General features: G+C 40.3%; 2 protein-coding genes across 2 annotated transcripts in view; both read left to right on the top strand.

Annotated features, from left to right (window-relative positions):
• ADCY2 (adenylate cyclase 2) overlaps positions 1-10,367 on the top strand; it is a 204,549-nt gene extending 194,182 nt beyond the window's left edge. The window contains exons 21-25 of the mRNA XM_063163008.1: positions 1,062-1,208; positions 2,286-2,393; positions 4,443-4,557; positions 8,927-9,051; positions 9,579-10,367. Coding sequence (XP_063019078.1) covers positions 1,062-1,208; positions 2,286-2,393; positions 4,443-4,557; positions 8,927-9,051; positions 9,579-9,731 — 648 coding nt within the window. The 3' untranslated portion in view covers positions 9,732-10,367. The remainder of the gene's footprint in view (positions 1-1,061; positions 1,209-2,285; positions 2,394-4,442; positions 4,558-8,926; positions 9,052-9,578) is intronic.
• Positions 10,368-17,950: 7,583 nt separating this feature from the next.
• CFAP90 (cilia and flagella associated protein 90) lies at positions 17,951-25,742 on the top strand. Its single transcript, XM_063163022.1, has 3 exons — positions 17,951-18,103; positions 21,781-21,897; positions 25,500-25,742. The coding sequence occupies exons 1-3, from the start codon at positions 17,951-17,953 to the stop codon at positions 25,644-25,646; spliced, it is 417 nt and encodes a 138-aa protein (XP_063019092.1). The 3' UTR covers positions 25,647-25,742.
• Positions 25,743-26,203: the final 461 nt, after the last annotated feature.

The raw sequence follows: 26,203 nt of genomic DNA, 5'->3' as shown, positions 1-26,203 counted from the left end.
TCTGTGCACATCTGTGTACAGACACACCACATTCTTCCAAAAGGACACACTGACTGTCAAATTGCAAAACCCAAGCTTTGCTAAGTAAACAGGAAAATACTATCTTATGCTTCTTGCACTCACAGAATAAATCCTTTTTATGTGACTATTGAAATCCCTTGTTTCTCAAATAATAACTTGAAGGTAGTTTTACATAAAAGTAGATAACAGCCTCGTTTATAGCTATGTCTACCTTTGTATATAGATGTTATTTCTTTTTTAAGTGTTAGTTTAATAATTTGTTTTTCTTTCTATCTTTTTTGGGGGGATGTGAATTTGTCCCGAAAGAAGAGATAGTCTCATGTTCAAGGGCAGTGCAGAGGAAAGTGAAGGGTGTAGTGGGAGGTGGTCATTTTTAGCACTAAAATCTTTCTGTGGAGTAGAGATGCTGTCATTTCAGTGGTCACAGAAGGTAGTGCAGACTCTGCCATAAGTAAGTTTCAGTTCAGATGAATTCTTTTCTCTTTGGCCCAGCTCCTTGTTATGCAAAAGAAAGGATAATTATTTTGTCCTCTTAGGCATATTGTCATTTTAGGTTAGGAACTATCAATCAGGGTCATTTTGCATTATTCACTTGTAGTACACTGAGTTTGTGATTTTGGTTCAGTTTTTTAGTTAGTACAATAATAAACAGCCAATAATAAATTGGATATTGATTTACAAAATACATTTTCAGCCGTGCAAGCCAGACTAAATTCTCTTCATAAGAAGTTTCAAAGATGGGCCCTGTCTAATGAATTAGTGAACATTTTGTTTTCACAAAGTTAATGTTCAGGAAGAAAAAAAAAATCATTACAATATTTTCAGCCTTTTGTGTTAATTCTCTCTTATGAATAGGTTTATGCATTGTTTTAAATTAATAAATGCAGCTAAATGCAAAAAACATCCAACCTCCATCTTAAGGCATTCCAACTACTGCAGCACCTCTGTTTTTGATCCTGGATACGGCATGTTAATTAGGAAAGTTATTTACAGCAGACTATGATAATTGTTTTTTCTTTATACTGTTTTCTTTTGGACAGGACCTGTATCACCAGTCATATGACTGCGTCTGTGTCATGTTTGCCTCTGTTCCGGATTTCAAGGAATTTTACACAGAATCTGATGTAAACAAGGAAGGGTTGGAATGTCTCAGGCTGCTGAATGAGATCATTGCGGACTTTGATGATGTATGTACTACAACAGTGTTTGACATATGATTTCAATCTTACTAACTCATGATATGCAACAGTCAGAAAACATACTTGAAGGGGAGAGTGGAAGAGCTGTCAGAAAATACTTACAGGGACTATTAAAGAAAAAAATAGATTTATGTGAGATAAATCAGATACTGATCTCACATCATATTCAATTGCTTTTGATTTCCTATAATGAGAATCCTAAGAGTATTTTTTTTTTGCCCATTAGCTGCAGTTTTTGAGACAATTACATTACATGCCATGGATTAACCATAGGTTCTAAATACGAATGTTTAAAGTCAGGCATAACCTTTGTGTTATACCTGATCTGCACTGATGATTTGATACACAAGCACATCAAAGGACTATAAAAGTTGTGATGTTCCATTCACTCAAGTCAGAAGCAAAGAGAGAGTATGACTACAGATGGATTAGGAAAAGGCATCTATAAAGGCCTCACTGAGAACAGTATTTCTGTGTAGGGAAGTCATTAGTGATGAAGATACCAGTAAAAGGTATTAAAATCGTGTCATGACTCAGAGAGCACAGTCTGGATTTGTGGGTCTGAAGCTATAGAGGGTATTTCAGCAGCAAACCCATTTGGAGAGCATTGGGTATTCAATGTTCAAAAAAATTGGGATATATGTACTAAAATCCTTGAATTTTAGTCCTGTTGGCATGGAGTATTCCACTGGCATGGAATGGATGCTTACTTTCAGAAACCTGCCTAAAGCTTAACTGTTGGCTGGCATGGTGGTCCACTTCCAATATCACAGGAGTGCAAAGTCTACTGACTTTTATACGCTGTATGTAAAATAAGATGGAATTTATTCTCACTACCATAAATTTAATTTCTGTATAGTAAAAAGTTATTTGAGAAGAAAGAAATTCCCTTTTCTTGGAGTTCTGTAACCATTGTTTTATCCATCCTTAATTCCTTCATCCTGTATATATTTGTGAAGCCATTTGAGGTCCATACAGAAACTGTTCTAAGACTTGAGTCTCTGATTGGTGTTAGACTAACAGGACTGCTGATCAGAATAATGAATGACTGTCCTTGTTTTACAGTTGTTGTCAAAGCCAAAGTTCAGTGGAGTTGAAAAGATAAAGACCATTGGAAGCACTTACATGGCAGCAACAGGACTCAGTGCTACACCCAACCAAGAACAGTGTCAGGTACAGGAAAACATGTTTCTGCTTAATAAAAAGCATATTCAAATGAAGGCTAAAATTTTGCTTATTAAGCTGCAGATTATGTATAATAATGTGGCCTAGTTTTTTCTTATTAGCATAGATTGTATTGTACTGGACAAGTATATACTTTAGTATAAATTCTGTGAATTTTTCTTCCCATTGCAGTTTGAAAATGCCACCTCTGTATTTGCTAAAACAGGCCTTCTGCTCTGGATACAGTACAACATTTCATTCCTATGTGCTACATCAGGACTGGATTAACAGAGCATACAAAAGATTGCAAGAATTAAAGTTTTCCATTGTGAGCTGGGAGGGATGATTTGCCTTACTAACTACACTTTTAGAACCCTCAGACTCAGCACTGAGAATATGTTCTTTTATTTCTAGTTTACTTAATATGGTAAGATTAGGAACTGTAGTCAGTGGAAATCCAGATCAGAAAAGCAATTCATAACTTATTCAAAAACCTTGCCTCTGCCATGATCTCTTTAGAGTACTATAGGTTGGCAACAGAGAGACAGCAATTAAGAATCAACACAGTCTCTGCTAAGGATTAATGTGCTCTTGCCAAACTCATGTTCCTTCTAAACACAAGCAATTACTATGTGAACTGTAGACCCTAAGGATTCTGAGGACAAAGGATTATTTTAAATTAGCTCTGACATTTAATGCAGGGAGGTGAAGGAGATGAAGAAAATGCAGAGCTGCAGACCGAAGATATGAAGACATAGAGAGCTCTCAATCACAACTAAAACTAGTGTATGCAGAGGAAGAAATTTATCACAGGAGTTATTTCCACAATCAGGAGATCCACAGTTTAGCATTCCTTTGGTGATTTAGTTCACATTCTCAAAAGAAACCCAGCAAAACTCAGCAGCCTTCATTCCAGATTCCCAAAGATGCACAGATCCTGCAGTACCTAGTGAGGCAGTGACTGACTGCTAGACATACTGCTGGGAACCACCCCCAGCTTAAAACAAGCATCCAAGGAAGACTAAGTGCCTAAGGAAGGGGTCTGAATATATCAGCTGAACAGGAAACCATCTGTTTTAGCTAGGAGTGAACTCCAAAGGAAACAGGCTTCATTTATCTAAACAGCTGCTCCAGCAAGCACCACTACTGTCCCACCCTAGACTGATGCACACACTCCATGAATCATCTCTGAAGTTGTCATCTGTCCATCTCTTCTGTCCCTTTATCTCAAGAAATAGGGAAGATTCAGTAATTTCTCATAGAGATCAACGAGTCCATGTATTATTAAATCAGTCACTTGTCAGGATCCTACCTTGGGCTGTGGGATACCAAAATCAATTTTCTCCTCAGGCTGAAAGGACTCAAAACAGCACTTAAAATAAGGTTGCTTTGTTATGTATGAGGAGAGAATAAATCTACAGCCTTGGTAAGTTGTATAAACTCTGTAAGTAAAAGTGCAGAGTGGGGTTGCCCTCTTCCTCTTGCATTTTAGTAATTTTCAGGTCTGTTAAATGTTCTCAAATGTACTTGCTTATCTGCAAGATGAGATCAGTGGAAGAATTTTTAGAATTGTGAATTTCACTGGATCTTAAGAATTTTATAAGGGTGCTGAGCTGTGCAACAGTGAGAGGAAAGAATCTCTGTAGAGCTGTCCGCAAGCATTATTTATTATGAAAGCGAATACAATAGAAGCAGACACTTAAAGAAAATGAATTAACAAATTATAGGCACACATAGATATTGAGTGCCTGTGGGATTAAACAGCAGCTAATCAGTCACTTGACAATCAAAATGTTGGATTAGGCATGGTTTGGATCAATCACCACTAGACTGCCTGGTTGTACACAAGTGAAATGCACTCTGTGTCTTGGCCATTGTTTGATCTTACTGATGCTGGACAGGGTACCACCTTCTACATTACTTCTCTGCATCTGCCTGCAGAGGACATCCCTAAGGGCATAAGTGTCTTCAAGTGTTCAAAGTATTTTGGTTGTATTCTCGCAGCAACCAAGGCTCACAAGACTGATTTCACACTGTTTGCTTGTCTTTTGAATTCAGGAACCTGAACGACAGTATATGCACATAGGAACCATGGTGGAGTTTGCATTTGCCTTGGTGGCAAAACTGGATGTCATAAACAAGCATTCATTCAATGACTTCAAGTTACGAGTAGGTGAGTATCATACGATTCTTAGGAGAGCATCGTGGACAAGGGGGGGAATTAAAGTAGTAACAGAACTGACCAAAAGGGCCATGATAGTAAACAGCACCATCTTTACCTTGTTTAAAAACAGCCTACATGGTATTGCCTATCAACGCCTAGAGTGTTTCAAGGCTAAACTCAGAAAAGGGCAGTATTCCTATTTAAAGAGTAGTTGAAAAAATTTGTTCACATAGCTCTGAGTGGTTTTATGGTAACTCTTTAAAAATTATTGCAGAGGTTATAAGCTGTGCATTTTTGGAAGTTTACAAATACCAAAAGAGTACACAATACAACTCTAGACTGGGCTTTGCAAAATTATATAAATGTTTTTTCAGAGGACAGGAGCTATAAGGGGTCAGTGAGGCTGGAGTCTGAAATATTTTACATGTACTAAATTCAAGCAAGCACACAGAAATGCACTCTTTCCTTTGAACTGTTAGACAAGGGAGAGTATTTGCCTTTGTTATTCAGGTAAGAGCAAAGATGACTAGTTATTTATCTTGGAAAGAAGTATCCCTTATGTTTCAGTTTCTAATTGCTTTTTTTTTTGTGCATCCTGGTATTTTTAAAAAGAAACAGACAGCTGCAGTAAGCAGTAGAAAGAATGATAAATGAATTCAGAGCTGGTCAAGAACCGTATGTTCCAAAATGTTTATTTCCTGATAGCAGTACACAGCAGTTTCACAATGCAATATGTAACATGGAAAGTGTGAAATGAAAACAGTAAACAAATATTGAAAACCCATAAATTCTGTAAATGTGTCAGAAGTATTTGATTTCCAACAGTTATTCTCCTGCCTCTTCTCCTGCCTTACTGTACCGCTTGCTTTTCCTTTCGGCTGCTCCTCCCAAGTCTATTTCACAGTGCCACCCACTGGCAAAACTGGCTGTCTTCTGACTAAACGAGCTTCTTAGGGCACTCCTTTGCCAGTATGTTTTGTATTCCTTGCTAAAAATGACAAAGCAAATCAGAAGTATGCTTCCTTCTCACAGTGATACAGAACCTGATGGTTCTAGCCATAGCTGACATTGCACATACCAGCAGCTCCAGTACAGATAGGCAGCTGTTGGGTGCCGGGGCTACATCTGCAAGCTGCTTAAAGCAGTACTGGGTCCTTTCAAGTGGGGACCGTGAAGCAAAACAAAATGCTTAACTTTGGATTTTTACTAATCTTTCTAAAGATTACAGAGAACTCAGACTCCTTTGCTTCATGAAATGAAAAAATGTTTTAACTCTAAAAAGAAACACAGGCCCCAAAGTAGTATTTGTACCACCATAATGCAACATAGGCAACATACTGAGATCTTCATTTTCACATCACTACTTCTCCACTTCCCAACACCTGATGATGAAAGCCTCTGATATCCATACTAATTATAGCCACAGAAACATTTTAACTACTTCTGACCTAGTCCCCACTGTAAGGATTTCTACCCAAACTGCCCTTTGTAAAAGCATCCCTCGGCCAGCATCGAAGTCTGAAATTTTTGCAACTCATTAGAGATCTCATCTTTCATAATCTTCTGTGAGTGCCTGAAATGCTAGTGTGACTTAGGAAGTACACACTGCTCTGATCTTGTCAGATAAGGAAGAGGAGGATCTAGATGACATTTTAGGCATTCCTCCCCTTCCGCAAGTTGAGACGCTTGATTTATGAGCCAAGGCTCAGATATGCTTTTGCAGCAAGTTTTGCACATGTATTACTTTCTTTCAGAACAGAGGCTGGTGTGTTATTTTCCATATAACTTCATAGTTGGAACATTTGTCTGTGTTGTAGGTGACTTAATTTGGTTCCTGGTTTTGGGTGAGGCTGGGCCGTGAGCCCAGGCTGTAGGACACTTCAGAATGAGGTATTCTCTGTCATTCCTGCTGAACAGTGTTGCATTTCATAGAATGATTAAATATTGCTGTGGATATGAGAGAAAGAGATAGATAATATCACCCTCTGTTAGAGCATCCCCCTGTAGTGAGAGTACTACTCTTCCAGCCATGTCCCAAAAACATTCATGTGTGTCATGCAAAAAAGATGAAACACCAGCAGGAATGACATAGAGCAGCATATCCCACAATGCTTGGGTGGCCAGAACACATCCCTAAGATATACTGGTAGAAGTTTCCTCAAAGGAGGAGGCATCTGAAGGTGACTCCTCAGCTCCTGAGGTATTTCTCAAGTGATCAACAGCAGTGGTTCAGGAAGGAGGTAAAAAATGAAAGTCCCTTCCTGCTCATTGTATTTTGTAGAAAAATCCTACTGCACTGCCCCAGCTTCTGGACCATGGCTACACACATCTCTTCAATATTCCCTGCTAACCAGATTGGGCTACCCAGCAGATGGCTTTTGTGGATTCCAGTCTTAGTTCCCTAGTGTTTTCTACAAGTTGTATGTCATGAAGTAGAGAAAACCCATCCATGGCAAAGCTGTTAATGCAAAGTGGTGCAATGCCCAAGTCTCTTTGTGCATTGAACCCTGAGCACTTAGAAAAATATATATCTATTATGTTTAATATTTCACATGTTCTGTGGGGTTGGTGGTTGGAGACAGGGACAACACACACACCTCCAAGCTCCATATGACAAACAGCCTCTTCTGTTGTTGAGAGCCTCCTTATATATAGGGAGTTCAAGACTCCCAGATTTAGACAGCTCACTGGTCTGATCCTCCCACAGCCCAGCTCCTGACCAGTGAGATGTCCACAGCCCAGGATGGAATGTGATAGATGAAGTTCCCTATCTATCAACCCAGGGCCCGGTTTGCGGAACCGAGCTGGGTTTCTTATTTATCAGTACAAGCCAGCTCGTACAGTAACATATATCAGGTTCCATTTGTTATCTTGTAGAGTTTGCATCTTTTCCCAATTTAACTTCTACAGTCACATTTTCCAGGATTTCCAAGTGGGCTGATAGTGTTGTTGCTAGCCTGTGCTGCCATGTTACATACCAGATGAGCCAGCTCTGAGATCCAGCTCCATCCTACAATCACACTTTTATTTGACTGCGCAGATATATCCCTAATGATGGTTCCTGTCAAGGAGCTAACAGAAATCGGTTAAGATCCATTGAGATAATTTTATAAATCCAAATTACTCACTTGTTCAGGGTTTATTTCTCACTAGGCCTAACTTGTCTTTCCTGCTCATCAGTATGTACAGTTACAATTATAGTACCTTTGATGCTGGTTATCAATAGTACTTTGGATTTTACCTCCTGGTTTCTTTCCCTCCTAGCAAAGTAAAACACATTTACTTTACAGACATAATATAGGTTACAAACTGACTGCAAGATAAAAAATGCCCAGAGTCTAACAAGGGACTATAGCTTCTGTTCCACATCATACTTAATCAAAGTATTTGAATACATATATTTATATTGCAGATCTTTAGGACAATTCTGTGGTCAATCCAGCCTTCAGAACAAGGCCTCAAATCCTTTCAGCTGATTCTCTTTAGTTTATTCTACATTTAAGAAGCAAAGAATACTATAAAAGCAACTTGATTGGGCCTTTAACTATTGCAGAGGAGAGGCTCTTTTCACTACAAGTAGAAATTTAAAGAAATGCTTGTATATCTGTTTTCTCAGAAGCTGCTGCTCACCCACAGTGTGGTTCCATGCTAGATAATAAAGGCAGCAGCAGGTTATTATAAGGGTGCCAGTGGCTGAATATAGCAAGTTACTCAGGATGGGAGGGAGCTGTAAAACTAAAATTAGATGAACTCACATTTGACATTTCTATAACTAACATTCTCCTGCCATAAATGGTTAATAAAACCATGATGTTTGCTGCCATACTCACTATTCAGTGAGGGGCAAATGCTGCGTTCATTGACTTGCTCTATGCCAGATGCACTTTGTGTCCTTGTTTGGTGGATCTTCACAGAATCAGTTAAGTTTGAAAAGACCTCTAAGATCATCAAGTCTGACCTATGACTGAACATCCCCATGTCAACTAGACCATGGCACCAAATGCCACATCCAGTCTTTTCTTTAACACCTCCGGGGACAATAACTCCACCACCTTCCTGGGCAGCCCATTCCAATGTCTAGTCACACTTGAATGTGAAGCAATTCCTCCTAATGATCACCTAAATCTCCCCTGGCACAGCTTGAGACTGTCATCTTACACTGTCATTAGTTGCCTGGGAGAAGAGACCAACCCCCACCTACCTACAGCCTCTTCTCAGAGAGCTGTAGGGAGCAATAAGGTTTCCCTGAGCCTCCTTTTCTCAAGGCTAAGTGACCCCAGCTCCCTCACAGGCTCCTCATAGGACTTGTGATACAGGGCCTTCATCGGCTTTGTTGCCTTTCTCTTCATTGCTAACGTTAAGTTCTGATGCTTTCCAGGTATAAACCATGGACCTGTAATAGCTGGAGTAATTGGAGCTCAAAAACCACAATATGATATATGGGGCAATACAGTAAATGTGGCCAGCAGGATGGACAGCACTGGTGTCTTAGATAAAATACAGGTAAGCCTTGATTTTGTGCTAATGGGCTTTTACCTAAAATGGGAGAATGGGCTAAAGTTTGGTTCACAAACATTTATGTAAGAAACTGGCAACAGCAGCTCTGACAAGTGATGCTAACCATTTCCTTACCATCACTTCATGTACATGTCCTTAGCAGTTGTAGAATGATGTGGAAGCTTGGGTCTACTCAAGTGAAAATAAGGTCTTGAAGATGAGGAGAGTGCTATGTGAGAAAGAATATTATCCCTAGTTCCATGTATCTATCTACAAGCTCTCTGCTGGCAACCCTGGATACAGATGTGGTTACACCAAATTTGATTCTTGATGTAAATGATTAGAGTGGGCATCTAGCAACGGACTGCTTGAATGCTTAGGTGTTAAAACTTCACCTGAGACCCCTAAAGGCCTTACGAGAATCACAGCAAACCCCTTAAAAATGAAGAGAACATTATGTTATCTTCACACTCTGGAAGAAGGTTCTGCTCTGCTTTGTTATCAACACTGGCTGTATTACTGTATTGTTGCAGGTTACAGAGGAGACAAACAACGTCCTGCAAACACTGGGGTACATGAGCACCTGCAGAGGAATAATAAATGTAAAAGGAAAAGGAGAATTGAAGACATACTTTGTACATACAGAAATGACTAGATCCCTTTCACAAGGGAATGTGGCATCTTGAAGATGCTTGTATGTGTCATCAATACCATATTTTCAGGAAAGTATCACGCACTTTTTAACTACATTTCGGCCCTTAACATGCGTGCTATTTTCTGGTATGTGGCACTTATTTTAATATGGCTGCAGAATAGTCCCATGAGCCATCATTTTGCACCTTGATATTTCTATGTTCAAGGACAGTTGTGATGTACGCTATAGGACTGGAAGATTGTACTGCTACTTGCACTGTTATTCAAGGATAAGAAAAGAAGGAATAGGAATCAAAAGGAGGTAATGCATCCTGAAAGGACTAAAGAGAAGTGTTAGTGACAAATGCGGGGAAAAAAGGCAATAAAGCTAGGGGTGCATACTATTTTCTGATGCATGGTGTTTTCTGGAAAATACAGTCGCTCCCCAATAGCATCCACTAATCTGGTATTAAAGTATACAGTATTGTAAATAAGTTTACTCTGTCCACACATGATTTGGATGTGATCACCAGTTGCATCTCATAGCCAGGGACACGTTGGGTGGTTTGCTGGCATTCTTTCTGAAGAGAGAACTAAAAATGCTGGAATAGTTTTGTACAAACGTGTCAAATGTTTTGAAGCTATTGTCTTTTGTAAAGTTAATTCATTAAAAGTTTATATGTACTTTGTCTTACTGTTGCTGTCTCTTAGTTTTGCTTCCTTCCTTGGCTTCTGTCACTCTAAAGCTGCGTGTTTTCTGCTGCTGCCACTGCTTTTTATTCAGTAGTTAGATGTTGAGGCGGGCTATGGCCAGCTGTCTCAACAGCCTTGGTCAATAATATCTGCTAGACTTGCTATTGCCTTTCAGAAACTAAATCACCTCTACTGTCTTCAGTCATTGGTGGCATCCTAGGCACTTTGCAGTCATTGCCTAGGTGATACAGAAGACTGACTTCAAATCCATAAACACAAAGTGGGGGACACTGAAGACAGTAGCAGTGCTGCTACTTAACACCTGGCCCGCAGTGCTTAAACAGTAACAAGGAGAAGCTGTTCAAGAGAAGAAAAAGTTCTGTTTTGAACTTTGACAACCTTTTTTACCCTTGCATGCCTTTCATTTAACCTTCACAATGCTGGATTTTGTGGGATATTTAAAGTAATAATCTTATTTATCATTTAAATTAATAATTTTATTTATACTCACTAGGACATGAGTATGAGTAAAATGCTATTTTGTGGATATCGGAGATTATTTTAAATCCCTTTGAATTAAAAAGTATCACATTTGCAGAGTTTTATAGATGAGCCCGGGGAAAGACAGTAAAAGTAGGTAATTTTATTATCTATGCTCCTTTGAAGCACAGACAGTAACAATTAACTTTTGCATTGTTGTAATCAGTTATTTTAGTCATAGCATCCTAACAAGAAAATAATATTATTTACAAAATACCATATAATTACAAGATTTTTTTCTGAGTGATACCATATGAATATGGAAGTCAGCTTATGCACTGTTACCTCTTAGCATGTTATTGAAATCCAAAAAGTATTCGTACTGCTCATTCAAGAAACATACATATACATTTGTATATCAATGGTATCCTTTCTAAGTTCTCAAAATTGTGGGTCACAAATACATGGCATCAGTCCAGTCTCACTGAATGTGGCACAGTTTACTCACAGCAGCCATCTGCCCACTAGTGAACTGGAATGACAGTAGATTTCAAAGTGCCTAATTTGCTGTAAAACAGACAATCTGAATTTTGATCCCCTTAAGTAAGTCTAAAAGCAAAATGTAAGTTATTTCAGTTATGTTTGACAAAACACACCTAATTTCTCCTCCAGTCCTGGAGACTTTTAAACGGTAATTTTCAAGACAGGTGCTCAGTCTACTAAAATCTCATGAAAAATATTTTTGTTGTCTTTATGATTTCTTCCTTGTAATTAATAAGTTAAGATAAATGTTTTCCAGTGGAATGAAAGACTTTCCAAATAGCTCACATGGCCGCAAACCCAGTGTCCCACTCATTGGCTAGCTGTCAGTTAGCTGTGTCACATAAGACTTCTCCTAAATCCCTCCTCACCACTTACTATAAATTTGTCCTAGGAACATTGAAATAAATTATTGATCTCCTTCTTAGACTTTGAATGTACTCTGGGCCTTTAAATCACTGTGGTATTACCACAAGTAAACGCAATAATTTCCTACTGTGGATGAAAACCCTTATGTAAATTTGATTCTATTATATTGTCATATATATGTGCAGCTTTCAGGTATAACCTGTGCATTCAGGATTTTGCTTTCATTTGTATTCTTGCTCATCATTAACAAACCTTGTACCTAACTCCATAGCCTTGTTACTGTGAATTTTATAAAAGTTAAACAATATTATTTCTGTAAGCTATGAAATGTTAAAACATCTGAATGTTGGGGAGCTGACTAGTCCAATGAAGTATAAAGAAAGGTGTGTTTGTTCCCTCCAAGAGCATGTTGAAAATGCCCATGTTCAAAGCATTCATATTTCACTGGTGTTCTTCTCTCATTTTGTAACTGCATTTAGATTCTTGCAGCCAAATCCTGCTAAAGAACAAGAAAGTGGGCAAAAGATACACATATCTTTACCCAGACAAAGAAAAATGCATACTATCCTCTCTAGCCTTCAGTTGCTGAGTATTACTATCTTTCTAGTGCTGAGAAGCTATTTGTATTTAATAAATACCTCTTGTCTTCCAATGCATTTTACATCTACTGTTTATATTGACTTATTTTTCTGCTGTCTAGTTACACTTAAGAAAAGAATTTTATTTCCTCCTCCTGCAGCAATTTCAGCCTCAGTAACTGGATATAACACTACTCATGTATCAGCCCATAACCTGAAAAACTTTATGATAATGATGTAAATGAGTATTTGACATTCCACATATTCCACATCACAGTAAGAGTCAAGTTCTGCAACTTTCATGTTGGTGACATAATTCACAGCTCCTTAGTGAACCGCAGAGTGGGACTTCCAGAAGTACAATGCAAATGCATTTCACACTGTGAGCCAGCAGCCAGAAGATCAATGTAAGAGTGATTCACTGTGGTCTGGGAAAAAGAGAATCAAACGGGAACACCTGGTAAGCCTGCTGGAATTCTTTTTCAAAGTCAGCGCTCTGCTCCAGTTCATGGAGGGCTACCAAAGGACAGGAAGAAAGATTAGACTTGCAGATATTTTTCCAAACTATGGAAATAGTTTGTGTTACCTGTAAATTATTGCTATGTAGCTGCTGTTTCTAAAGAGAGACATTAGTGCTTTATGAATAGACATTTATGCCATATGAAAAGTATTTTTCATTTTCTTATATTCGTATATGCCTCTTCCATTTTGTAAAATATCTACAAATCCTCCGTTTTCCCACTGAGACACAGGTAGTTCAGTCTGCTTGTCTCTAAAGTGATGTGAGGGAAGAGCTGTTGCAAATCTTCCCTGTTTTATTTTTAGAACCTCATACTGGGATAAATAATAAAGTATGTTTTCAAGAAGCTTTATATAGCAGAAGATGTACTGTTAAAAGATATTATTATCTTGTACTTTAATACATAGTTTTCCTTCTTGTTGTGATTATATATGAATATACACTAATTTTTAATTATCGGATAGCAGATTCTAGGTGTAGTTAGTACCCTTCAAGACTTTTTACAGGTGAACCCCAAACAATTTTAAATCTAGGGATTTTTTGTTTTATTCTTCATTTTTTGTCTAAATTAGCAGAGTGATTCTGAAAAAATGTAGAATGAGATGTATATGCCTTAAATAAAATATGGAACTAAGAGATAATTTTTTGTTCTTTGAAGTAATTCAGATTTGTGTGGATTTGTCAAAAGTGATATATAAATCAATTATAACTAGTTCAACCTAAAGCTTGGTACATATTAATTTTAAGCATTTTCAGATTTAGAAGCAGGAATTATTCAGATCAATGCAATTTTTGACATGTCAAAATGCAAGACAAGGGCATTTTATTAATGTTCACAGCTATAAAGATATAAACCCTTTTATGTTATAGGATGCCCTGTTTAAAACAAAGATTGTGCCAAGAATTGTTAGAAATCTTTTGGATGGAGAATTTTTCAAATCTATTTGTAGCCATTGAGATGCTCTTCATGAAAATCTCAGTTTTGACAGGAAAAAATGCATGTGAAGTATTTCTAAAGGTTGATATTCCTGGGCTAGAATTTTTCATGTTTGATTCGGCTAGAATTTTTCATGTTTGATTCCAAAAAAGCGTTACAAATAGTAATTTTTATGAAAATTCTGTCACCTCATGTATAAAAATATATACTACTTTACTTACCAAGAGAGTTATTGAACAGAATATTGATCTGAATTACAGCATGTATCAGCCAGCTATATTGGCTTGTGTGGCAAGGTTTTGGTAGCAAAGAGAAGAGAACAGGGCTACAGGGGTGGTCTCCGTGAGAAGCTGCCAGAAACTTCCCCCATGTCCAACAGACCCAATGCCAGACAACTCCAAGACTAACCCACCACTGGCCAAATTGAGCCCATCAACAACAGCTCTGGAATAACACATTTAAGAAGAGATAAAAAATGCAGCAGAACCAGCAGCTGAAGAGAGGAAGCATCTCTGGAAATACAGGGGCAGCAAGGAAGGAGATGTTCCTGGCTATGGAGCAGAGATTTCCCTGCAGCCTGTGGTGCAAACCATCACCAAGCAGCTGTGTCCCTGCAGCCCTTGGAGATCCATGGTGGAGCAGAGATCCACCTGCTGCCCACAGACAATCCCACACTGGACCAGGTGGATGCCCCAAAGAGGCTGTGACCCTGTGGGAAAGCTGTGCTGGAAGAGGCTCCTGACAGGACCTGTGAGCCCTTGGAGAGAGGAGCCAGTGCTATAGCAGGTTTGCTGACAGGGCCTGTGACCCCATGGGGAACCCACACTGGAGCAGCCTATTCCAGAAGGACTGCACCCCACGAAAGGGACCCATGCTGAAGCCTTCATGACAGACTACAGACTGTGAGGAGGATTCATATGGGAGTTGTTCTTGGAGAACTGTCTCCTGTGGGATGGATGCAATGCTCCTGAAGAGCCTTCCCATTTGAGGTGGGCATTCAGTCAGTAATTAGGATCCAGAAGAAACAAGCACTTCTGTGAAACAACTGGCTTGACCCAAAGCTATGGTAGTAGAAAGGGGACAAGTTCTGAGCTATTTTTGTTTCAGCCTCTTTCAAGGGCCATTGAATGGAACATATTTGGCAAAGACTGTCTCCCCTTCATGGCTCAGCTGAAGGTCAGGGCCATATGGCAAACTGATACATGTGGAGGTCAAAGAGCTAGGACAGGAGAGGACTTGCTAAGCCTTAATTTGACAGCAGGATGTCATCTCAGCTCTAAGTGACAAAAGGCTAAAACAAGTACCTCAGTTTGTAGTAAGAAAACAGCTACTGTTTTTCTGTGTATCAATGCCCTGTCCAGTTATATGTCACCTGTCCTCTTGTGTCCATCCTGTCTCCCTTCCCCATTGTCTCTTTCGTGTCTCCTTTCCCTGTCTCCATTATTATTTGCTTCATATTCCTTTTAGGAATTTTTTTTTCTGCAAAACAGTTGGACATTTCAGAACAGTGACCCTGCCTTTGAGACACACTATGGCTATAAAAGTACATACCAATATGTTCAAAACTCAGACACCTTAGCAGTGGAACCTGAGGGGGTATTACTACTCTCCAAAAGGGCAGCAATTGAACTTCTCATCCAAGACACCAAATTTAAAGCAACTTTTAACACTTGGGTCTCTTAGCTCAGCTGTATTTGAATGCATAGTTTTCACCATATAGACTAAAATTGCTCCATTGTTTACATGTTCATATTGAAGTTATTAAGGAAACACACTGACTTTCCATGCTATTTTATAACATGAACATACACTTAACACTAGCATATTAATAAAGTCTGGTGGCAACTGGGACAAACCTCCCTGGGCATTCACATCCTGCTTTTGGGGAGTCTGCAAAAGGTGACCAGGAAGAAAAGCCTCTGTAAGTTTCAAATTATTTTAAAAGGATTTATACCTTCACTGGGAAGGAAAAATTAAGTAAAAAGCATTTTTTAAAATTGTTTTGAATGGGGGGAGTGGTGGTATGGCAAATCTTAGCAGTATTTGTGACAATTTGTATTGCATCCAGATGCTGTAATTCAATTTAATTCCATCAATTCAATGTTAATAAAATGGAGCTACAGGAGAACAGTAGAAAGAAAACTGGAGAGAAATATTTAATATCTGACTTCAGAGCTCTTGCCTAGCTTAGTTGGTATCTCTGGTGAACAGTTTCTTGTGGCTCTATTTATAGCTGCAGTTTCAGCTGAGTTGCTTTTTATAAATGGGCTTGCTATCTCTCTGTGCTCGGACTAAACTACAAAAAAGCACTTGCACAGTGGCAAGCAGGTCTCTGCTTAGGAAGCTGATGCAAGGCAGCTGTTGGATTTTCAATTTCACTGCTCGCTTACACTGTGCTAATTTGGCCCATGCTACAGAAAGAACAGGATCTTAATTGGTAGAGGGACATTATTAGATAAGCAGATGGAAATTGTCACTAATGATTAAAAAAAACCACCCACAGCAGTCTGCAGATTATAAAGCCTCCATGCTACACTTGCAAAGAAGCTGGAGTCTGTGTAATTCAGTAGATTTATAGAGGGAGAGTGGCAGCTACACAGGGACAATACTTTTGTAGGCCTGAATTATTGCCTGGCTCCAAGATGCCTGAAACAATCACTTGTGAAGATTTCTAGTACTCTGAAAGTTGGGGGATTTAAAATAAATTTTGGATGTTTGGTGAAATTCAAGATGCCTGGGAGAGTGCTATGGTGAAAGTGCTTACCAAAAGCTACTGGTAGCATTAATAACAGTAATGCTGTGCCTATGGGACTGTAGCTCTACACCTGTGGTTACAGACAACAAAGGTAAACTAAACCAAGCCACTCACAGATCCCTAAGGACCACAGAAGAAGCAGCATGGGCATAGTTACATATATGTATTAAACCAGGATAACCATGGGGTGAACATCAAAACTAGGAGCCAGGTGCTACTAGGGCAGAGCAGTTTTACAATCAGTCTGAGATTTATACTCAGAAGACCTATTTTCAGTGTTCCCAACACAAGTAAGTATATGAGAGAATTTTTGAATTGCATTGCCTGAAATGGCTGAGCATTCTATGCTGGATTCTGCACATGGGATGGGTCAACTCTGGATGTATGTACAACTCAAGGAATGAGACGCTGGAAAGCAGTGCCATGGAAAGGGACCTGGGGGGTCCTGGTGGATGTTAAGGTGAACATGAGTCAGCAGTGCCTTGGCAGCCAGGAGGGCCAACCCTGTCCTGGAGGGCATCAGGCACAGCATCACAGCCAGGCAAGGGAAGGCATTGTCCTGCTCTGCTCTGAGCTGGGGCGGCCTCATCTCAAGTGCTGGGGGCAGGTTTGGGTGCCCCCAAATTTCAGAAGGACATAAAGCTGTTACAGAGCATCCAAAGGATGGCAACAATGATGGTGAAGGGTCTGGAGGGGAAGTCATATGAGGAGCATCTGAGGTCACTTGGTCTGCTCAGCCTGGAGGAGATGAAGGGAGATATCACTGCAGTTGCAGCTTCCTTATGAGGGGGAGAGGAGGGACAAGCACTGATCTCTTCTCTGTGGTGACCAGCGACAGCACCTAAGGGAAGGGCCTAAAGCTGAGTCTGGGGAGGTTTAGGCTGGATATTATACAAAGGTTCTTCACCCAGAGGGTGTTTGGGCACTGGCACAGGCTCCCCAGAGCAGTGGTCACAGCATCAAGCCTGACAGAGCCCAAGAAGCGTTTAAAAGCCTGTGCCCGAGTAGGTGAGCTACTATCCCAAGGGAGAAGTCCAAGGTCCTCATGACACTGGCTCCTTATTTTGGCGGGAATTCCATGCTGTGGTGTGGTTTTATTCAACTTGCCCACCTGGAGGGGGATTTGGGGCCTAGTGCAAGCTGTCACAGCAAAAAAAGACAGTACCCTTCGGCTACGCTTTGCTCCAACATTCATCCCCAGCTTCCAAGGACACAAAGGACCAGGGAGCTGGAGTCGCTGCACAAGACTGAGACCAAAACTCCGCTATCGGGTGTCCAGAAACCCACACTTCATGTTTGACAGAGCCCTGCGGGAGTCCCCGAGCCCCGGGGCGGTTCCGGCCGTGCTGCCCGGGCCGGGCGGGGCCCAGGGCGCTGCCGGGTAACGGCGGCGGGGCAGCATGGCCGCCAGCGGGACGCGCTTGGCGCAGGAGGCGCTCGGCAACGCGCCGGGGAGGAGGCGGCCTGCCCTCGCTTCCTTCTCCGCCTTCAGCTTCGTCCCGCCCAAACGGGAAGGGCCTCCGGAGCTCAGCTATTTCAACCGGCCGCACAAGGTGAGGGGTTGAATGGAGCGAGCCGGGATAGACGGGGAGCCGCGCAGGGACAAGCTTTCCCCGTGGGTCTCTGAGCAGTGTAGACCCTCTGCTTGGACCTGGTGCAGAGCTCCGTCCTCACCATGAGCGACCTGGTCAGACAGGTGCCAAAAATTGTCATAGCATCATGGAATGGTTCGAGTTGGAAGGGATCTTAAAGGTCATCCAGTTCCAACCCCCTGCCATGGGCAGGGATACCTTCCACTAGACCAGGTCCAATCCAGGCTGGCCTTGAACACCTCCAGGGGTAAGGCATCCACAGCTTCTCTGGGCAACCTGTTCTAGTTCCTCACCACAATCACAGTGAATTTTTTTTTTGTGATACAGAAATGTGGGACATAAATCTCTATTACTACGCTATCTAATGCCAAAATAACAAGAGTCACCATCAGAGGCCTTTGCAAAGTGTGTTTGCTAGTAATGGATGACAAATGAGGTTAAGGTCTTTCACTGGATAACAAGAAAAGGCAGAGACATTACTTCCCAAGGATTAAGGATGAATAGGCCACTTGGTATCAATGAAATGTGAGGCATTTTTAGGAGGAACACTAGGAAAGGCATCATCTGTCACTAGGGTTTGATGCAGCACCAGTGGATTTTGTTGTAACACACACTCTTGGGAATACTTTCATAAGAAACTTCTCCATTCTCATTTGAAGGAAAAGATTTTCCATGTGCATTGCATGAATTTTCTGCATGGTCAGCTTTAATAAAATCACTAGAGCTACTCAAAACAGTAACATATGTATGTTACAGAGACATAATATATGCCTCTGTAACTGAATGCTTCTGAAGGTGGTACACTGCCACTCAATGTGTGGTAACTCAAGTGTGCTGGCAGGGAGCTTCACTCCTCACTCTGCTGCATTGCTTCTCATTCTGTCCTCATATTTAAAATCAGAAATGAGAACAATCTTACACATTCTGCCTCAGCTGAGCTACAGTTCCTGGGTGGTGAACTTTTCTATGAAGTGTCATATGAGACATTGAAGTTAACCGGCTTTTTTCTCAAAAAAAAAAAAAAAAGTATAAAAAAGTTCTGAAATGCCTATTATGTCAATGTAACATAGCAATGCTATGGCAGTTTATAACAATAAATACAACCCATGAGTCCTCTCCTCATGCAAATGACAAGCTGTTGAATGCACCAAGCACTGGGCAGCACTCACTGGTGGTTTGTGGGAGCTGGCACGTCCTGTGTCCCTGGGATGTGGGCAGAGTACAGACCAGAGCACTGTGCTGGGTAGTGAATGAACAGCAAATTTCCTGCATTGACCAGGTGGTTCTGCTAAAAGACAAAAAGATTTCTCTTTTGACTCTTTTGTGTTGATTCCAGCATTGCCGTGGCAGGGTGATCTGACCCAAAGGTGAGCAGGCACAGTTGGTGCCATCCTTCATGAAACAGTAGGGAGAGCACAACAAGAGGGAAGGTAAGGGCAGGTCAGAGGGCTGGCATGGTGTTCTTGGAGCTGGTGGAGCTCACAAGTCTGCATAGAATTAGCAGCCCTATGGCAGAGCTTTCCTAGTCTGCTTTCACACTCACAACAGCCTGGTTTGTGAAAAAATCTGCTCCAGTGGCATGGAAACAAAAAGTGATGACAGCTGTTTAATAGGTTTCTTTACAGCCCAGGCCTTGGCCATAGGGGAGGAAGCAGATTCAACTCATTCTTCTGCAAAATTTAGGAATTAGATAACTTGAATATTTTTATTTATAGAGCAAAAGAATCTCATTCCTTTTAAATACCTGAAACCAGCCATGTATGAGAGACTGAAGCAGAGAGAAATAGGAAGATGGGCTCATTGCATGGCCAGAAGCCAGAAATTCCTGCCTTTTAATCCCTTGGTTGCCAGTTGCTCCCTGGATTGCTTTACATAAGTTACTGTAGCCAGTGTGCCTGGTGTTTCCTCTTCTGAGATGTGGAGAAAGCTATTACCTATTTTATGTGTGTCTGAAATACTAATGAATGCTTGCAAAGCATTTAGCTTTAGCAGCAGTACACAGAGGATGCCTACCCTGAGTGCACATTTATCATCAGCTCTGTGTGACTCACTTGCTCTGATGGGTTTAAGAAACTTGCTGCCACCACCACCACCACCCAGGCCAACCAAGTTATCATTTACAACAAAGAGAAACAGCAGCAGAAAGTTATCAGTGTATTGAGTAAAGTGTTGTCTCTACAAACCTGGCAGAAAATCTTAAACAGATACCTGGGACTGAGCTAGTTTTTGATATAATAGGTTGGCTGACTGCGAGTTCCAGAAAGGAAGAATTCTCTGCTCTGACCTGAGCAACAGATGACACTTACTCTTTCTTACTCTGAAACAAGTAACAAATAATGCCACATGAATACCAGCAAAGAGCAAACAACATTTCTGGTGGTGAGTACAAATTAAATGCTCACTGAATGAAACTGGTAGTGTGGGGAGGAAAGGAGAAGCAAGGAAACATGGAAATATTCATGAAGATGAAAGATCATTGCAGGGTGCTCTTGAACATGCCTGAAATCCTTTGAAGCTCAATGGTTTCTGAGTAGTGAAGGGGTAGATAGGTTAAATACAAAATAATCTCTGCTCTAGGCAGAACCAAGTATTGGAGATACATTTACAAACAAAGCCTGAAATTACAGCAGTGTCTCACTAGTGCTCTTAACTATGGTTTCATTCTAAGGGAACTATGATAACCTTCTTGACCTGCCATGACTTGACTATATTTGGAGAATACCACTGTAATTTGAAAATATCAAAGTACATGAGATTTTAAAAGGTTAAATTGGACACACTGTAAAATTAGAGGACAAAAAAGGGCCAAACAAAATGCACCATTCTTTCAGTCAGCCATGCTCAAAGCCAATGATGATTGATATTTTTAACAGAATATCAACCCTTAATGAAGTTCAGTTACAACAGGCAGCATATTCCAGTAGGGGATTTTCTTTTTGTTTTTTTTTTTCATTGAAAAGTTTTTTTAGCTTTGAAATTGCTTTGATTCCATTTATGAAAACTTGTTGACTGGTTTTCACAAATGCCTTTGTTAGAAGAGCAGATCTTTTATGTTGCTTATTTGGAAGCAGTTGAACAACAGTTGAACAACAATATTATGGCTTGGAGTGTGCTTTATTTTAATGTCTGACATATGTGTGTCATGCATACCACTGGATCACAGGATTACCTCTGTAGCACATTTCTCAATTCTGCTCTAATCAGAAATTGAATTATGTTTACAGTGCAGGGTACCTTTGTCTGTTTGAAAGTTCCTGGTTTGCTTTTACATACCTGTGCCAGATCATTTGGCAAATACACAAATTTAGGAAGGATAATATTAAGTGCAGAAAATTAAAACAGATCAGATCAATTTCCAACATTGCAACAGATTACAAGGGCGGAGGGGAAAGAAGTAAATTGGCACAGGGGATATATCAGAGCTGAACAAAGTTAATAAATGATACCACATGCCATTAGGTAATTTTGCAAACTATTCAAAAGGACTGGCCCAAACTTCCTATTGAGTTCAGTAATATTACAGTTGTCATCATCTAATGCAATATATGCACTATTTAGATATTGATTTAACTACATGTATTCTGTAATCTGTAAAGTAAAGCAATTATGTGAATTAGCCATTTTCCCCTTTTCTCAAGACAGGAGATTTTTTCACCTATGATGCTGCTTTTGGAATGCCAGACGATTACGACCAATATCTTCCACGATGTGACAGAAAACATGCAAAGGCTCGTGGCCTTAAAATTAATGAGGAGGTAACTCTTTGGTAAATTCATAATTATCTTTGCTTAAGATGTTTTGTACTTTTTGACATGACTGGAGGCTCTAGGCATTGTTTAACCCTTTATAATGTAGCCCATATTGTAAGAAAGGAATTGGAAGGAGGATCTCAGCCTGCAGGTTTAGGAGAAAGCATTATCCCATGAAGACACCCAAATTAGCTCTTGCTCTTTCATATCCTGAAGATTTCCAGGTGACAAGACATATGCAAGTTAAAGCTAGGGGGAAGAGGCAAATCCTCTCTTGCAGAGTGCAGGGTGTACTCTGAACCATCTGTGCTCCTCAAGAGTTGTACTTCAGGTGGTTCTGCAGTTATTTCTGTGGTGCTTAAAAACTCTTTTCCCTAAGAGGGCTGGATTCAGAGGCCATGACTTCACTACTGTCCTCTGACACCCCCCCTCTCTACGCCAGCATTTTCTGTGAAAGCCCAAGTGTCTGAAGCTGGTGAGTTTGTTAGGAAAACCTACACCAGATGGCCCTGCAGGAAGGAAATTCAAAGGGAGCTAGTGCAAAGGTGTGGTCAGTCAGAACACATGGGCATGCTGGGAAAGGATGGGCAAGTATTTGAGGCCAGCAGAATCTGGGTTTGATGTGCAGCCTGATAGATAAATACTCCCTTGGGAACAGAAATACTATAATATATATGATAAATGTATGTGGATGTATTTTTGCATGCAGCATCTGAATAATAGACATACATACAACTGACTCTGTATATGGTTATATTTATGCATACACACACAAAACTGCACACAGAGGCAGAGGCTGTCATAAACCAAATGCAGTTTAACCACTGTGTAATAATGACCTCAAAATCCCAATGAGTTCATGGGATATTGGAGTGATGGGTAGGCTAGGGATGTAGGGATGGCTGCCTGCTTTGATGGTTATGGAGAAGGAAGAAGGAAGAATGACACAGGAGTTCAAATTGCTCTAATTTCTGTGCAGTAAAATGGGGGTTTTTTTCTGACAAAGCCCACTGCTTGGGATTCGTCTCACTAGCAGCTATATATGCCAGACATTTCTGTGCCAGTGTGTAGCCATAATGCCCTTCAACTCTATCAGACAGTGCAGGAAGCATTAGATGCTCCCAAAGGAATCCCAGGAGTGCCCATTAGCATCACCTGCTCATGCCTAATAACTCAACTGCAAATCTGTGTATCTGTGTAAATGACTACTCCAATTAGAAATTAAACTTTTTATTTAAACAATACAAAGACAACCTCCCTCCCCTAGTACCAAGCATATTTTTCAAGTGGGAAATTTGTGTAGAAAGTTCATCAATATAAAGTCACAGATTTTACTGAGCTCTTGTATGAACAAAACTCACTTTCCTATTGGCTTTCTTCCTAGAGCAAACTTATATGGGCCAGAATTCATACCAGCTGTGCTGGGCAGTGCACACAAGGGACTGTCCAAACAGGTGTCCCTTAATCCAGCCCTTTAATTAGCATGGATACACATCAAACCCACAGTTACTTAATACTACAACACAATCCTCCTGCATGTCATGGCACCCAACACTGTAACCATAACTAAGTGCAGATCACATACTCAACTCATTTTTATCACAGTGGCCCTCTCAGGTTTTACGTAATAATAACTAAATTATAAAATATAATAAATAGAAATACAATTGACATCTTTCTAGTTCAACACTGAACACAGTCTGTACCCACCACAGCACACTGCTTTACCTGAGCTAGAAAAAAGCAAACCACTGCAAGTAAGCCCCTTATTTCCTGGACTGCATCCAGGGAATTCAAGAGTACAGTGACAGATACTCAGTTTAGCTACATGCAGCTGAGTGACTGCAGTGGAGTGTGTGCTCAGGGCTGCCATTGCTGATTGCAAGTGCTAACAGTGCTAGAATTACACACTGCGAGGGCGGGCAGCAGGATGCTTCCCAGCCAACTGTTGGAAAATCTGAAACCCACTGAATGCCAAACCCACAGAGATGAAATGCCAGTGTGCACAGTCAGCACTGTGCTACCAAGGATGCTGAAAACTGATTTTAAATAAACTTATTTATTTAAAAGGAACACAAACTGTTGGAATTACATACTGCTGCCTGTCATTAGCACTGTAAACCCCGAATTTCTAGCAAAGTCTTTCTTGATGGTACAAAGATTTTTTAGTTTGTCATTTTTCAGCATTTATCCACAACTAGGGCAGGGGAGGAAATTATCTTAATTTTGCCTGCCAGTCTTCTTGACTTGATTTTCATTCTGCTGGGGTTAAAAGTTGGTGTACTGAATAGGTTTTATTAGGGTGGAGTAAGGTGGGCAGGAGAACTGGGAGATCAATGGTTGTTTTGAAATGAGCTTTTGTATTGAGTGGGTTAGTTAGTTTAGTTAGTTAGTTAGTTAGTTAGTTAGTTAGTTAGTTAGTTAGTTAGTTTGTTTGTTTGTTTGTTTGTTTGTTTGTTTGTTTGTTTGTTTGTTTGTTTTTTAAAAAGTGTTTACAGCATCTTTCCAGGAACCTCAGGTTCTGGCCATGAGGCTAGAAATGTGTCATAACTGACTGCCCTGCTATGAGATCCCACCAATCTGTGCTCCCACCAGCATCCTTGCAGGACATAGGTGCTGATTTGCTCACGCTGGTGTCTGTTGTAGCAAGGTAGTAATTTGCTTGCACTTGAACTATGGTGGCATCTGCATTTTGATTTGCCTGTTAGATACTATGTCTATTATAAGACGAGAAAAACACATTGCAGACTAAGGCTTACTGTGTTGGTCTGTGTGCAAATATACAAGCAGCCTGATAAATCTGAGACCTTTGGCTAGGGAAAGAAAAACAAACAAATCCTGTCTTTCCCTTCTGACTCCGTAGCTCCCTGTTGCTCTGACGCAGGAAGGAACTGCAGATTGCAGATAGTGATTGCACAGCCACTTAAAGTGCAGCTTAATAAGAGCAAGCTTAAAATTTTTTCTTGGTCAGGTTGTTTTTCATCAAGTCCACTTTCCATCATGGCAAAGCAGATATTTCTGTAATCTTACAGCTATAAGTATTTTTAGTAAAACCTTTCATTGTGCAGAAATAAAGTAGTATGCTTTATTTCCTTCTGGAAAATCTTGCATGGGCTAGTGGTTGCTCAGGGTTTTTCTTCAGACTTTGATTTTTTTCATGCTGTGCTTTCACTGAATTGTGCAAGGAGGGTAGGTGTTCCTGTAACAGGGGGTGCAAATCTCTCCTGTTTTCCAAAAGAATCATGCAACTCAGTGCACGAGAAAAATAAAAATAAAATCGGTGCTTTTCAAGCATTTAGTTACCCAGTAATCACATGGTAATCACGTGTGTATGTATTTGTGTAAAAAAATTATTGGTCCACAGCTCTGTCTCTTATCATCTTGTCATCTAGTGACACATTCATGTTTTACTAAGATAAAAGTAACATAAAAAAACTAGAGCGGGGATAGAACAGTAAGGGTGCTAAACAAATACACATGCATATTGCAGATGCTGTACAGTTGTCAGTTCTTTTACCCCTGGCCAAAGCACATTTAGCAATAGAAAACTGCCATGTTTTTTATTCACCTTATGATTTTCTTCTAAGGCAACTTTTGTGTTTTGACAGGAAATGGCAAGAACTGTTCCTGTGCTGACATCTTCAGAGTATGGGAAGCGCATAGATAAGCTCTTAGACCCACCAACCAGAGAGCATGCCAGGGTTCATAGCCTGCACGCAGCAATCTATGGGGAAAGCAGCCGCCTCGCTCATTAAAAACCTTCTCCAGGCCTGGATCCATGGGAAATCTCTCGTGTCTGTCATCACCAGCAACATTTATTTGGGAAAAAAATAAACCAGCACTTTGAAAAGCAATATGGTGCTTTTGCCTTTTCCTCTACAGTTTATTTAATGAGAATTATCTGGATTAAAAAATAGGGTGAAATAGCAGCTGCACTTTTTCTCATGCTAATTCAAATTCATGTCTTCTCCTTACATTCTCATAAAAATCTCATAAGGAGCAGCACCAACAAGAACTTTTTAGGCAGCAACGCTGGGAACAAGACCTGTTGGGTCAAAAGCTGTGTCTGCAGTTCTGGGCACTGCAGCTACATAACCATTCACAGACCTAACATTTTATACAAGCTTGTCCTTCAAGGTATCAATAGTCACAGATTTTTCAATCCTTACAGAGTTGCTAGAGAATTGTGAGACCTTGTTTTATGTATGCAACAGCTGAAATGTATATTCACCTCAGAATTTTCAAAAATGCATGGGTTTATGTGCTTAGCAGCTTCACTAGACTTCAAGTGGAACTCGAGTTAAAAGGAACC

This window comes from Melospiza melodia, chromosome 1 (assembly GCF_035770615.1).
Source record: "Melospiza melodia melodia isolate bMelMel2 chromosome 1, bMelMel2.pri, whole genome shotgun sequence".
Taxonomy (NCBI): Eukaryota; Metazoa; Chordata; class Aves; order Passeriformes; family Passerellidae; genus Melospiza; species Melospiza melodia.
Note: the sequence above shows the minus strand (reverse complement) of the source record. Positions and strands in the feature narration are given on the sequence as shown.